The 14,440-nt window shown below is 37.4% G+C and overlaps 1 protein-coding gene across 5 annotated transcripts in view; it reads left to right on the top strand.

The window, feature by feature from the left end:
- Window positions 1-14,440, top strand: part of SPATS2 (spermatogenesis associated serine rich 2) — a 140,238-nt gene that overhangs the window by 118,227 nt on the left and 7,571 nt on the right. For all 5 annotated transcript variants that reach the window (XM_082352438.1, XM_082352442.1, XM_082352440.1 and 2 more), the window contains 2 exons: window positions 1,591-1,726; window positions 11,344-11,402. In XM_082352438.1, coding sequence (XP_082208564.1) covers window positions 1,591-1,726; window positions 11,344-11,402 — 195 coding nt within the window. The remainder of the gene's footprint in view (window positions 1-1,590; window positions 1,727-11,343; window positions 11,403-14,440) is intronic.

The raw sequence follows: 14,440 nt of genomic DNA on the forward strand, positions 1-14,440 counted from the left end.
CTGTATCTTGGCACATTACAGATCTTGGCAATTTGCTAGATCAGTTATTCCAACTACCAGTTGTAATAATTTTGACATTGGTGAATATAAAAAGGTTAATAGAACTCTCAGAAACTGGTTAAAATGTGTTGGGTAGGTAAATATATTTCATCTTTATCTACAGTGTTGGCTTACCCACATATAATGCTTCAAACTGTACTACCGAGAGAGAACTTTACCAATTTTGTAATGTCTACATGGTGAATTGTATTCTACTAAATCCTGTTATTTAGAGAGTTTTGAAAATCTGGTACCTACTGACAGGTTTTCTTTTAGTCTTTTTCTCTCTGTGTTTCATTTCATTTTGGATAGTTTCTAAAAGTGACATCTTCAAATTTATTAATCTTTTTTTCTTTAATAGTTTTTAATCTGCTGTTAATCCAATCCAGTGTATTTTTCATCTCAGACATTGTGGGTTTTTGGGTTTTTTTTTCATCTCTAGAGGTTCAGTTGGGGTCTTTTTAAATATCTTCCATTTCTCTCCTTAACATGCTTATGCTTTTCCTCTACCTTCTTGAACATATGGTATCTGATTATATTAGCTGTTTTGATGTCCTTACCTACTTGATTCTACATCTGTGTCATTTCTGCACCTGTTTCTATTCATTGATTTTTCTCTTCATTATGGATCAGTCATACTTTTTTCTGCCTCTAGTAATTTTTTATGGGATGCCAGACATTGTGAATTTCTCTTTGTTGATTGCTAGATATTTTTGTATTTCTTTAAATATTCTTGTGATTTATTCTGGGACTGTTATTTGGAAACAATCTGAAGCTTGCTTTTTTAAGCTTTGTTAGATGGAAATAGAGCAGCCTTTAGTCTAGAGCTAATTACTGAGGCAGTACCCTTCTAAGAACTCTACCTGGTGCCCCACTCTGGCTGGTATGAACATGAACTATTCCTGATCTGCGTAAGCTCTGAGGATTATTCCCCCTGCTGCTTTCCAGTGGTTCTTTTCCCTGTTTCAGGTAGTTTCTGCACACCCATGCACTCAGAATCCTCTGTAGATCTTTGTACAATTTTTTCATTTTTGTGTAGCTTTCTCCTCTCCAGTATTCTGCCCTGAGAATTCTAGCCACCTTGGCCTCATTGAATTCTCAACTCTGTCCCCTCAATTCAGGGAGACTTCCAGGCTCAGTTTAGGATTTCTCCTCCTTGCATTGCAGCCTGGAAACTCTCTTATGGCAGTAAGTTGGGGCAGTCATAGGCCTCACTTCTTTTGTGTCTGTTTTCTTCGCAGGGGAGTGGGGAGTAGTGGGTGAGAAGTACTGCCTATTGTTCATTGTCTGAAAACCATTGTTTCATATATTTTGTGTGTGTCTGAAGTTTTTTAAGACAGAAGGGTAAATCCAATTCCTATTACTCCATCTTGGCCACGATACTTACTTAAAAAAAAAAAAATATATGAAAACATTAGTTTTTTGTTGAGGAGTGTGGCCGTTTAGGAAGTATTCTTAGTCCACGTGACATTTGTTACGTTACATGCTTAGGTGTTCAGATCCAGCTTTCAAGTCACCTGTGCTCCTTTTTTTATTGGGGTTTTTTCCAAGGTTCTAATATTGAAAAATCTGTGAAAGACCTCCAGCGCTGCACAGTGTCTCTTGCACGATATCGAGTTGTAGTTAAAGAAGAGATGGATGCTTCCATTAAGAAAATGAAACAAGCTTTTGCTGAATTGCAGAGCTGGTAAGTTAAGTTGCTTTTGATATCAGTAGCACAAAAATGATCGTTTATAAAAGATGGTTAGCCATTCACCAAATTCTTTAATTCCTAACTCTTAACTACTCTACATAGTGGAGAAAGACTTAAAAATCCTATGCTATATTTAGTTTTCTGATTCATTCTACTTGTGGTCACAGTGTGGGAATGAGTGGTAGAGAGAACTCATAATGCTTTAGGAATGGGCCTAAATTAATATTAACTTAACATTGTTTGGAAAGGGACAAATAATTATAGAGTAGGTCATGCATCCTTACATTAGGGTCTGTCTTTTAAACCGGGAATCTGTAACCAGTGACATGATGTTTTTGAACAAAGTTATAAAGTAGAAAAGATGTCTTTGTTTTCCTAATGCACCCCACCCTAATGGTCTCTTCTGTGCCCTATTATTAATCATTGATTTATTTTAATTTTGTGTTTTTTAAACTTGTTTTAAAAAATTCTATCTTAAAATGTATGTGTTCTGTAGGGGAAATAGGGTTTAGTAGTTAAAGAGGTTTGGGTTTAGTAGTTAAAGAGGTTTGAAAATACTTAAAATTTTTTTTACTACTGGACTTCTTAATGCCTTTTCAGTGCTAATCTGCATTGTGAATTTACAAGAGGGAGCTATTTATCGAATATATTTGATTATAGATTATAGAATCTTTGGGAGGAGAAATATATTCTAATTTTTTTCTAGAACACTGAAGCTGTTTTAACTATTAGATAGTAAAGTGGTAACTAATTTTTAAACCATAACTCCTTTCGGGGGGGTATTTGCATTTTATAAGGGACTTTTTTGAAAACGGAAAAGACCTAAGGACCAAATTAAGTAAAATGATAGGAAGACAAGCAGCTAGGTTGATATTTGGGGATTTAAGACTGTCCATTCTGCTTACTTGTAAGACTTGCGTGGATCTGAAATGTGAGAGGAAGTTTTCATGAATAGGGAGGACCTACACCACTCTTCCTCCCAACCATCCATCCGTTTTCTTGCCTGTCTATGGGCTGTTTCCTGAGGTCATATTCAGCCATGTCTCTGTTCACAAACTTAGTCTGGTCACTTCATGCCACAGCAGACAAAAGATAGAGGGAGTGTGGGTAGCCTCAGTCCTCCTGTTTTGTGGAATTGAAGAAGGGAGTGAATTAACGAAGATGTAGAATAAAGCCTCCAAAAATTTGCTGACCACTGCTTTTATCATTTGCAAAGTGTAGAGTGGTCCATGAACCAAAAAGTACTTTTAGGATAGATAATTCACCTGCTAGTCTACCCATGCTTTGTCCTGAATCCCAAGTTTCCCCTTTCAGGTTTTATAGCTAGAAATTCAAATACATTTTTGCTCTAGCCAGATTACTCGTCTCAAAACTTAACGTACACATTTCCTCTTCCATATACTAGTTAAGGCCACTTTTCCAGCCTAATAATGCTCTCCTATATTTTCTGCTTATCTAAATCCAACCAATTCTCTGAAATTCACCTTAAATAAACTCTAACTTCCCCTGGAAATTTTTCTAGGTAACTGATTTCTCCTCTTTCTGACCCTCTGGGAGAAAGCCCCATGCCCTTTGCTCTGGATTATTATCATATCAGATATTGTTGGCTCAAGAAAAGAATAAAGAGCTAAGAGTAGAGCATCACAACTTTGCCTTGACAAACCTCCGGTCTCCATGATTATTTAGTTTACTGATTACTTAGCCACAGGATCTGATTCCATTCAGAACCAGCCTGAACCAGGAAATACAGTTCCGGGAGAGAGATTTGTGAGTCCTTGTTGACTTGGAACCCAGTTAGGGTGAGCCTCCTTTAATAAATGACAAATGAAATGGTTTCCTGCCTAGAAACTGTGTATTTAGGATTGATTAGCAGGCGTAGCAACCAGGTCAGTTTAACTTGAGGAAAGACATTACCTGCCCTTTCCTGCTGGTGTAAAGCCTTCTCTCTGAATGATTGTGTTTTTAAACTGGCTTATTTCAATGCCCCTGTAGTTTCTACTTCAAGATATAATTGGCAGGTGAGCTAACTCTCTTTGGCACTGAACCAAAGCTTGGAGTTAATGTCACTTAGGAAGCCATTTTTTGTGTTGGTTACAGTATAAAAGAAAAGAAAAGTGTTCTAACAAATTTGCAACAGTAAGATTACATTACACCTGATGGGGCATTAGGGGAATTTTGCCAATAACTGCTTTCACATCGAGGCCAAATGTAAGCTGACATTTACCTGTGGGAAGGTAAAAGCAGAGGCTTCCCAGGATGTAAAACGTCTAATCTGTTCTTATTGGTGATTCAGTAATAATCATCTCTAGACCCAGGTTTACTTTTCTTGTTAATTAATAAAATTTGTCTGACACATTGTTGGAGCTCCTAGCTGACTTAAGTTTAAGGCTGTTAAGGAGCAGGATATGAAGTAGAACATGACGCTGGAGTGTGTAAACTACTTCAGACAGTTGTCATAATATGTGTCGGTGAAAAGTGCCAACAAAATACACACTCAGCCTGCCTTTTAAATAAAATTTCTGTTTTATTGAAAGTCAAAAAGTACTTACTAAAAGGAGAAAATGGGTAATAAATTTGGGATTCTACAGCACACAAAGTCAATGTAAGCCTGTGCTTAAGACTGAAGTTTTTCCTGGCTGATTCCTCATTCACCTTAGAAAAGTTATTTCCTTTTATTTGAGCTTCTCTTTTCTTCTTATAATAAACTTAACAAAGGCTTTTAGATCCTTAAATTTAAAGCCCATCTGTAGAGATGCTGAAAATTTAGAAAATAATTTTATTAATGAAAGCACTTTCAAAAATGTCTAAAAACCATAGAAATAAAGGAATGGGCTACTGTTATAATGTGTTATCAGAAAGGTACCTAGCACTCTTTAGTTTTAAATTATTCTTCAGTTTTCACATGTTTAGTACACTGATATCTTATTTATACTAGTTCTTGCCTCCATGGCTCTCGATATTTTTTGATTTAAAATTCTAACCCTTTAACCATCTATGAAAATAACTAAATAACATACGAAGATTACAGTACCAAACATGTTCAATCATACTATCTGATTTATTCATCCAGATTTCTGTCCTGTGCAGAGGGAACTTTATATTTTACTTTACTATTAAAAGGAATTTGAGCCTTAGGTTAAGCTGTTTGCCTAACATGACATCATAAGTTGCAGACTCAGTATTTGAATCTGTGTGTTCTGACTCCCAGTAACCTATACTCTTCACCCCACCCATCACTGATGGCTCACTTCCCCACTAAAGCTTGAGAAAAAGGCTAGAGACTCTTGGTGCATATCTCATACGTTATCTCCTCCTCAGCTTAAAGGATGTGTCACAGAGAAACCCCACTGCAGGAGAATTTAGGGACTAAGGAATTCAGTTGTTATAGAATAGGGTTAGAATGAAGAGGACCAGGATTTTGACTGAGCCTATGAACGCCTTTAAAGGATTTTTTTTAGTTCAATAAGACAAAACTATAAGAAGGACCATACCATCCAAAATATTTAATGTTCTTTTTATTTTGTAGTTCATAAGGGCCTAAATCACTCTTCTTAAGTCACAATTTGGAGTGACTTGCAATTCAGATATTCTTCAGGTCAGATCTTAGTTGTGGGAAAGGCATGAAGATTTTAAGAGAAAGGTTACTGTGGAGGGGGTCAATTAGAAAAGATTTCTTGGAGGAAATGAATCATTATCAAGCCTTGAAACCACATGGAATTTACACTGGCAGAAATGGTAGGGATCCTTTAAGAGATACGATATAAGCAAAGGCATAGAAGGGACATACAGGGACTTCACAGTGTAGCTAGAGCTAAGGGGCAATAGTTGAAAGTAGTGAGAGATGAGTCAGAGGCTAAAGTAGAATGAGAGCATTTGATGAAGGAATCTGAATTTTGTTTTTCTTTTTTTTAAAGTTTCCTTTATTCCCTCTTATTTTTACTATATTTCCCATAATTATAACAATTGTTTTAAAAAAAATAGAAGTCATATAACTCTACCACCTTAACACATAATTAATTTTTTATTTTTTGTGTTCCCTGTGTCCCTTATCTATAAGCATGCATAATCTTAATAGATATAATCATAGTGAGATTGTAATTTTGTAGTGTATTCTTTTCACTTAAATTATCTTTGATTCACCTCTGTATAACTGCCTGCACTGTGTTAGTATGTGTATGTGTTTATTTAAGAATTTCTAGGGACTTCCCTGGTGGTCCAGTGGTTAAGGCTTCACCTTCCTATGCAGGGGGTGTGGGTTCGATCCCTGGTCAGGGAGCTAAGATCCCACATGCCTCACGGCCAAAAAACCAAGACATAAAACAGAAGAACAAATTCAATAAAGACTTTAAAAATGGTCCACATTGGAAAAAAAAATAAGAAGAAAAAAAGGGACTTCCCTGGCGGTCCAGTAGTTGGGACTCTGCTTCCACTGCAGGGGGCACAGGTTCAATCCCTGGTCTGCGAACTAGCATCCTGCATGCCGTGAGGCGTGGCAAAAAAAAAAGAATTTCTAGACAGTGGATCTGGAATGTATAATGATTTACCAGAGTAATATGAGGGCATTTTACTAAACAGATATTCTGCTGAAACTGAGAAATCAACATGACTGCAGAAATTAGAATAATAATTGCTGTTGCCATTTATTGAGGTATTATTGTATGTCAGAAACTTTTATGCACAGTATCTATATATAACAATATCATTTGTAATATTATACTCATTTTATAGATGAAAAAAATGGGCACAGAAAAAATTAATTTGCCAAAAGTCATACTTGTTATTAAGTGATACTTTTCCACTCTATCATGCTCCCTTTTTTGTGTCTTACCAGGTATCTTTGTTTGCCTTTATTTTTTCAGTCTTTGCCTTCCTAGTCCATATATGTCTCCCTTTAGACGTTGCTATCATATCCAGAGAGAAGGTTCAAAAAAACAAGTCCCGGTTTAGGATCAAGTCAGCCACTCGTTATGTGGCTTAACACTCCAACTATTTTTCCTTACCAACTAGAACTTGAACAATGAGCTCCTTGGTAACCTAGATTGCTACTGTTTCTTTTTCCCAAAACATATTGTAAAATATCATCAAATCATATGGTCTCTAGTATTACTTTAGAATTGAGATGCTTTGACCACTGGAGAAGAACAGAAAGAAAGGTTTTCCATTAAGGGCCTGTCCCGCAAGAACAGCTTATATCCACATTCTAACTTCTTAAAAGCTACTTGAGATTCTTGAAATATGAAAATTACTTTACATGCTTTGTAAAGGCCTCCCAACAGAGAGGAACCGAGTTTTCATAAGATCCAAATTTGATTTAATAAGCTGATTCTTTCCATTCATTTTACCCCAATTGTTCAGCTCAACATGATGACCTGGCTGCCTAACTGGTGTTTTTTGTTTCTCCTTTGAGCCCAGATGTGTGTACCACGCTCATAAAAGCAGTGCTGGGCGTACGGAGTTTTATGAAACACTTGAAGCATCATTAATTCTCTGCTAACAAAAACTACTGAACATTCTCTTTTTTGGTTGTTTTATATGAGAAGGGAGAAGTGTCTTCAGAGAAACAAAGGTGTTTGCATTGGCTTGGCTTTGCTAGGATTTCTGCTTTAGTGGAATTAGAATAAGTAGGTTTTAGGTTTTCAGCAAATAAAATCAAGTTCAAATGTTTTGTAAGAACAACAAAGGTGTTTGCATTGGCTTGGCTTTGCTAGGATTTCTGCTTTAGTGGAATTAGAATAAGTAGGTTTTAGGTTTTCAGCAAATAAAATCAAGTTCAAATGTTTTGTAAGAACATTATTGAGTGGTTTAGAGTATAAACCCTTGAGATAATTAGTTGGCTCAGGAATTGCCAGAGTCGTTTCTATTATAACATTGTTTTCTAATGCAACAACCAGAAACAAATGATAGTTAACAGTTTTTTGGTACCAAGGAATTACTGAAGGCAATAGCTTTAATCAATAAGCTACATGTTAAATATATTAATTAAAGGGCTTGTTTCAGATGATGGATATATAATGTATCTTAGAGATATGAATGGTGATGCTACAGGAACAACTATTCTGACCAACTAAATTACGCAAAAGCTTTAGAGTAAGTTGAGGAAATGTGAAGATGGTAAAAAGTCTTGGTAAGGAGGGAAGGAAATAGAGAACATTCAGACATTTACCAGTCTTTTTCCTTAATAGTGACAAGACATCTAAAACCATCTTTCATGGTCAAAGAAAGGATATGGAAATTCTCTGTGCTGTATAAGGCCCATGCTTAATAAGACTTAGTGTCTTTCTAAACAGAGTCCCAGCAATATTTAGTGGATTTTCATTATCAGTTTCTGAGTCCAGTGTTATCAGATGCTCATCATCATGTATTTCCATTCAGGAAAGCCTTGACAGAACAGTTGCAAGGTTAGTACCCTCAAGTACTGAGTAAGAAAGGTAACAAAGTCTGGCAGTCTGAATGAGCCTTTCATCACTCTCTGAGAGGACTCATTGCTTGTAGCTATGGCGTCTGAAAACTATTACCTCAAACCACAGGTACTTTTGAATCTCTTGGCCACAGATCCATACTGGGACCGCCATACAGCTTAGAACAGGTGGAAACTTTAGCTTAAGTTTCCTCATTGTCAGAAAGTTGTATTACAGTAAATTACTATTTTTAATTGTAAAAAATGCCTCTGCTATGTGTCTTATGCTTAGCCTACTTTCCACCTTTGCACTCTTCTCACCTTCTCTGTTTATTTTGTGATGCGCATGTTTCCGCACTTAAACTTTCAACATACAGAAAAGTTGAAGGGATAGTACAGTGATCGGTGTATTTGCTCTGCGTGTGTGTGTGTGTGTGTGTGTGTGTGTGTGTGTGTGTGTGTGTGTCTTGGTGGAACCATTTGGAAGTTGCAGACATAACATGCCATCCCTAAATGCTTTAGCATTAATTACCTAAAATACAGTCATTCTTCTACACAACTGTAATACATTATGTGATGTACTTTTAAGAAAGTTCTTAATAGTGTTTTGTGTTGGTCTCAGCCGATCTTTAGTGATGCTCTCAGCTAGGAATGCCTGGGGGCACTCACCTGGGCCCCATACTGCTTGTGACCCCTGCCCGCCATGAGCCAGTGTTGCGGCGGACTGGCCCTTGTGGTTCTTACGATTGCCAGATGCACCTCAGCAACAACCATCAGGGGATTTTGAAGAAAAAAACAAGGTTTATTACTCACAAGTCGTGAAGGGTACATGGCATGCCTGGCACCACACAGCAGAGTGTGCCTAAGGAGAGTGCAGACCTGGGGTCATGCCTTGGTTGGGGTTGAGGGTGGGGTGCCTAGGGTTTTGCGGGTTCATTCTTTATTAGTAAATTTAAAACATAAGAGCAAGAAAGCGTGGGAAGGAAAAGTAGGATCACTCAAGTGGGTCAGTTAGCTAGGTCGCCCTGGGCCTTCTAAAAGGGGAACCTCATAGGTGGGGTGGCCTGGCTCTTTATGAATGTCGGCAACCGAAAGCTTAATGTTGGGCACTTACATTATAATCAAAAAAGCTAATCGCCAGGCACTTACACTACATATAATTTAACATTTATTCATTTTTCTATTTTAAAGACTTGTAAAAAATTTAATGAAAAATTGCAAAGATACATCAGGCTTGTCTCTGAGAAAATATCCCAACAGTTAACCAATAGATTCCTCTGTTTAATGCTTGGCTGACATCACAGGACCTTTCAGTAGGTGTTATCAATAGATGGTAACATGACAAACAACAAACAAAAAGAAATAGAAGTGCTTACTGCTTTTCAGTGTTTTTTGGCATGAAAAGGTAAGCTTTTGTTTCTTTTTTAATTGGAGTGGTCATACGGTTGCGCACACACTGCCCTGTGAATTTCCTATGAAATGAGTTATTCAAGAAACAAAGGTTATGTAAATGGATGCTAATCATTCTTACAGGGAAAAAAAAGTACCATCACGATGTAGTAGCTCATACGGACACAAAAAGTCTTATTGTGACCGTGCAGAACTTTTTTTCCTAATAAAGATTGTAAGCTGCAAAAATCTTACTTGTTTGCTGAGCTCTTTTAAAAAACATTTTACAAGCTTTGTCAGAGACAAATTTGTCATCTGATGGACACAGTGTCTGCATCTTAAGGTGATTCAGCGACAGAAGAGAGGTAGTGATAAACTCGAAGCCTGGTAGCTCCTGTCTCAGATGTGCTTCTGTTTTGCCTTTTAGGTATTCCAAATGCTGCTAGAGTTCTCGGAGCAAAATATTTGCCAAGGTTTGGGGAATGCTTTCTTAGCAAAATTATTGCTACCCTATCACAATAGTTGTATCTTCTCTCTAGTCTGGTGCTTTGGGATTAATATGCCAACCAAATTTGTTTCGTTACAAGTCTGTGTATTAACATCATGCATAATGATTATCAAACCTGTGTTCTCCAGCACTTGACTATAACGGATTTTGCTCCTTGAGGAAATGTCCCTGCCTTATACTTTTTTGTATATCTCACTATAGTCTCCATATTAACTACTTTGTGCCAGCATAACAACATATTGAGCTAAATTGAATTAGACTGTGTGTGTGCGTGTGTGTGTGTGTGTGTGTATGCATGTGTGTGTGATTAGTTTTACAACCAGAAACAAGAGGAGAACTTTTATTAACCCTGTAGTTATATTGCCACTCAAAAGGAGAAATTAGAGTGAATTTCAAATATGAAGAGATTTGGAACATTTCATGTGTGTGCAGGTATTAAAGTTTTAGTTTTGTGTTTTTGCTTTTGGGGTTTTGTTTGTTTGTTTGTTTGCCACCGCTAAGCAAAACTGATATGGTAAGGAAAATTATTTTCATCCAGAGGTTTAACCCTAGGGCAGCCTATTATTTCTTTACATGTTCGCTGAAGGTGGTGCGCTCTTTTCTAAGAACATAGAAAAGCTTTCCCATGCTTACAAACCATTTACATTTGCAGTGGAGAATATTCTAATTGCCCATTTAATGTTCTTTTTCTGTAAAAAGCCTTCCAAAAACCTTTGATTCCATCTTTTCTGGATTACTATTAAACGTTTACCTGAAACCAGCACAGTATATGTATGTTTTTTGACTACTCTGCATTCTTGAGACTAAAGCACCAGTGGACTTGGTGCAACTGTGCTAAAATGTTGAAGATGTATAAAACCTAATCGTGGGTAAATTTATCATGCCCTAGCAGGAGTATTGCCTGGTAAAAATTCATTAGAAGCAAAGCTGTCCAATTTTATAGACCGAAATATAAAATAAAAAATATGCACATATGTAGAAATATGTAATTTCCATGAGGACTTCCGCTTAAGCACAACTTACCAAGAAATGTTTTGTAGCTTGCTACTGCCATCTACTGGTTCTCAACTCTTAGATGAGTAGCTACTGGTTTACTGTAATATATAGAAATAAAAGGGAATTAGATTTCTTTATTGGAATCTTTAAAAGAGTCTTTGCTGAGGGTGAGATAGGATTTTCATGTGGTATATACAGTGTTTATTTTGTAGTATGCTTTTAGGGAACAAACTCATAAGTCTTTCTCCACTATTAACAATGTGCTGTGTTCCTGTTTGAGTTTCTGATCAAACCTTTTTTCCCTTTGTCATCCCTTCCTAGTTTAATGGATCGAGAAGTGACATTGCTTGCTGAAATGGACAAAGTGAAAGCTGAAGCAAGTAAGACTGATCTTTATTAAAGCTATTACCTGCCTCTCAACCCCCATTAAAAAAGCTCAATATAAATGCCACAATAAGAGTTTATATATTTGGTTAAACAGTCTTGAGCAGTTGTCCTATGCTGGCATAGGAATCCTTTCAGGTGAAACAACTTTACAAGAGCCTGTTTTTCAATATTTCCAAATTTCAATATTTTGAATATAGAGTTCAGTGTCTAAGAGACTACTTCATGGTATCTGCCACCACAGCACCAATTAAGGAAAATAAAGTATCTTGCAGGTGCCTGGGTTTTATTTTGTTTTTTTCCTCCAGTGATTGAACAATTCCATTGGATATTTTTCTACTTGGAAAAAAACCTTTGGCATAATCAGAGGAGATGTCATCAGGTTGCCTACAATCAGTGTATCCATTCCTGTCATTATCTCTCTCAGAACTTTCTTTGTTTTCTCCGGTTGTAGAAACTTCACTCAGTGTCTGTTATCATTGGGTAGGGAAAAAGTCAATTAATTGAAGGTTCAGGATACCCATGATGAGGGTTCTTTGAAAGCTTACTAAAATGGAGTCTGGAGGAATAGTCTAACTTGGATAATTTGTGGGGTTTTATACAGAAGAACCAGATATCTGTTTTCTGTCATTTCTATTAAGGGTTAGGTTAAAGATACACAGCTATATGAAAAGAAAGGAATGTCAACTGCATCTTGTACAATGGCATTGATTTGGGGCTTTTCAACGGTTTTTCCTTCGTGCATTGAATTCCAGATTTGTAATTAGGAAGGTTGTTTCTTTTAACCTACTCTCAAACTGGTGAGAATGGAAATAGGTTGAGATGATGACTCACAATTAAATCATTTGTGTCTGTGGTCATGGGCCAGAGGAGGCAGCTTTGAAGCACTGAGCTGAATTCAGTTTTGATCCATTTTAATGAAATTTTGAGTACGTAACAGAGATGCTATCCGTTGTTTTTCAGAGGTGAGATTTCATTTAAATTGAGTGCTATATCCTGAAATTTCCGGTGACAGTTTCAGTCCATTCTTGTACCTATGTGTTCTCTTTTTGAAGTTGAAGTTTCAGAGAAAATAAAATTAGTAAGAAGACATAGCCCCTAAAAAAAAAAAAAAAAAAGACATAGTCCTTACTGTTGAGAAGAAGGTGTTTTTTTTGGGGGCTACATTGGGTCTTTGTTGCTGAGCGCGGGCTTTCTCTAGTTGTGGTGAGCAGGGGCTACTCTTCATTGTGGTGGGTGGGCTTTTCATTGTGGTGGCTTCTCTTGTTGTGGAGCACGGGCTCTAGGCACGCGGGCTTCAGTAGTTGCAGCAAGTGGGCCCTAGAGTGCGTGGGCTCATTAGTTGCGGTGGGTGGGCTCCAGGGCGCACAGGCTTCAGTAGTTGTGGTGCCCGGGCTCAGTTGTTGTGGCTTGCAGGCTCTAGAGCGCAGGCTCAGTAGTTGTGGCACACGGGCTTAGTTGCTCCGCGACATGTGGGATCTTCCCGGACCAGGGCTTCAACCCGTGTCCCCTGCATTGGCAGGTGGATTCTTAACCACTGCACCATCAGGGAAGTCCAAAGGTGCTTTTTAAAATGCATCTTTTATAGAAAATTTTGAACATATTTCAAATAGAGAGGCTAATATAATTAACCCCCAGCACCCAGCCTCAATCAGTTATCAATTCATGGTCAATCTTATATTATCAAATACAGTCCACCCCTCTCATGCTAAAAATCCTAGTTCTCAATGACACTAATGTAATTACTCATTTACCAATAATATCAAAAAGGTGTTTCTTTTTCTTTTCTTTACACATTATAGTTTATTAATTATATGTTCATAGTACTTCACAGTTCCGAGTTTTTTTGCACTCATTCATATGTGATGTTAATATCAACCTTATGGGAGGGTTAGGTTTTTGGATTTTATTTTGTTTTATTTTTTTCATTTCATAAACGAAGAAACAAGTTCCTTGGAAAAATGTGACTTGTCCAAGGTCATATAGTTAGGCCCTCTGAGTTATATGGTATGTGTAGAAATCTTTACTTGACACATCTTGAGATCTGTAATTTTATCTTAGAATCCTAGAATGCTGGAGCTGAGAGAAAGTGAATTTGATACAAATGGCAAATAGGTTTTATCTTGGGAGCCAGACCAACAGATCATTTGTGTTTGTTGGGCCTTTGTATTGAGAAACTTTTGTATGCATGTTCCTAACTTATTGGGAAAGTGTGCCCTTATCGATTAACCTGACATAGGTATGAGCAGCCCATGGGTGGCATATATGTGGCAAATTGGACTAAGTAAACTTGCTAAAGACATTCAGCTCTACACCTGATGGAGCTCTTTAAAAATTCTATTTTTTTCTAACGTAAATTTGGCTGGTTTCTCAGTAGGTTACAGGATTCTGTGTATAAGTTAGGAATTGAGTTTGACTGCATGCCACAGAATGGCCTAAAGAAATGTGAGTTTCTTTTTCTCTCATGAAATGAAAGGTCCAGAGGTAAGCAGTCCAGGGCTGTAGGGCATCTCCAATATGATATGAGGGACCCAGGCTTCTCTGTCCTTCTCCCCAGCCATCCTTACATTGTGCTTATGGTCAAAAGATACATCCTACGGCTCCAGTCAGGGAAGGGCAAAATGTTACATGCAGGCTAAGAGTCCTTTAGAGAGCTTTCTAGTAAGCCTCGCCTCTGAATTCTGCTTAGATCTTAACGGCCAAACTATATAATACATAATACAGTTATGTGTAGCAAAGCCAGGAAATGTAGCTTTTTTTACCTAAGCACATTGGTACCCAACAACATTAGACTTCTGATAGAGGAGAATGGATATTCAGTCACTAACAGTCTTTGCTACAGTCCACCCCTCAGCTACCCTGCAGTCCTCTTCCAAAATGAGGACACACTCACCTCCTGCTTGATGGCAACACCTCCACAGTCTCCTCTAGTTCACGTATTCAGCTGAAAGTCCAGGACTTCTGGGTAGTTTCAGATCTTCCAACAGCTCTGGTTATGGTATATTGTGGTCTGGCATCCCATAAACTGAAAGAA

The sequence above is a fragment of the Balaenoptera borealis genome, assembly GCF_965194805.1.
Source record: "Balaenoptera borealis genome assembly, chromosome: 13".
Taxonomy (NCBI): Eukaryota; Metazoa; Chordata; class Mammalia; order Artiodactyla; family Balaenopteridae; genus Balaenoptera; species Balaenoptera borealis.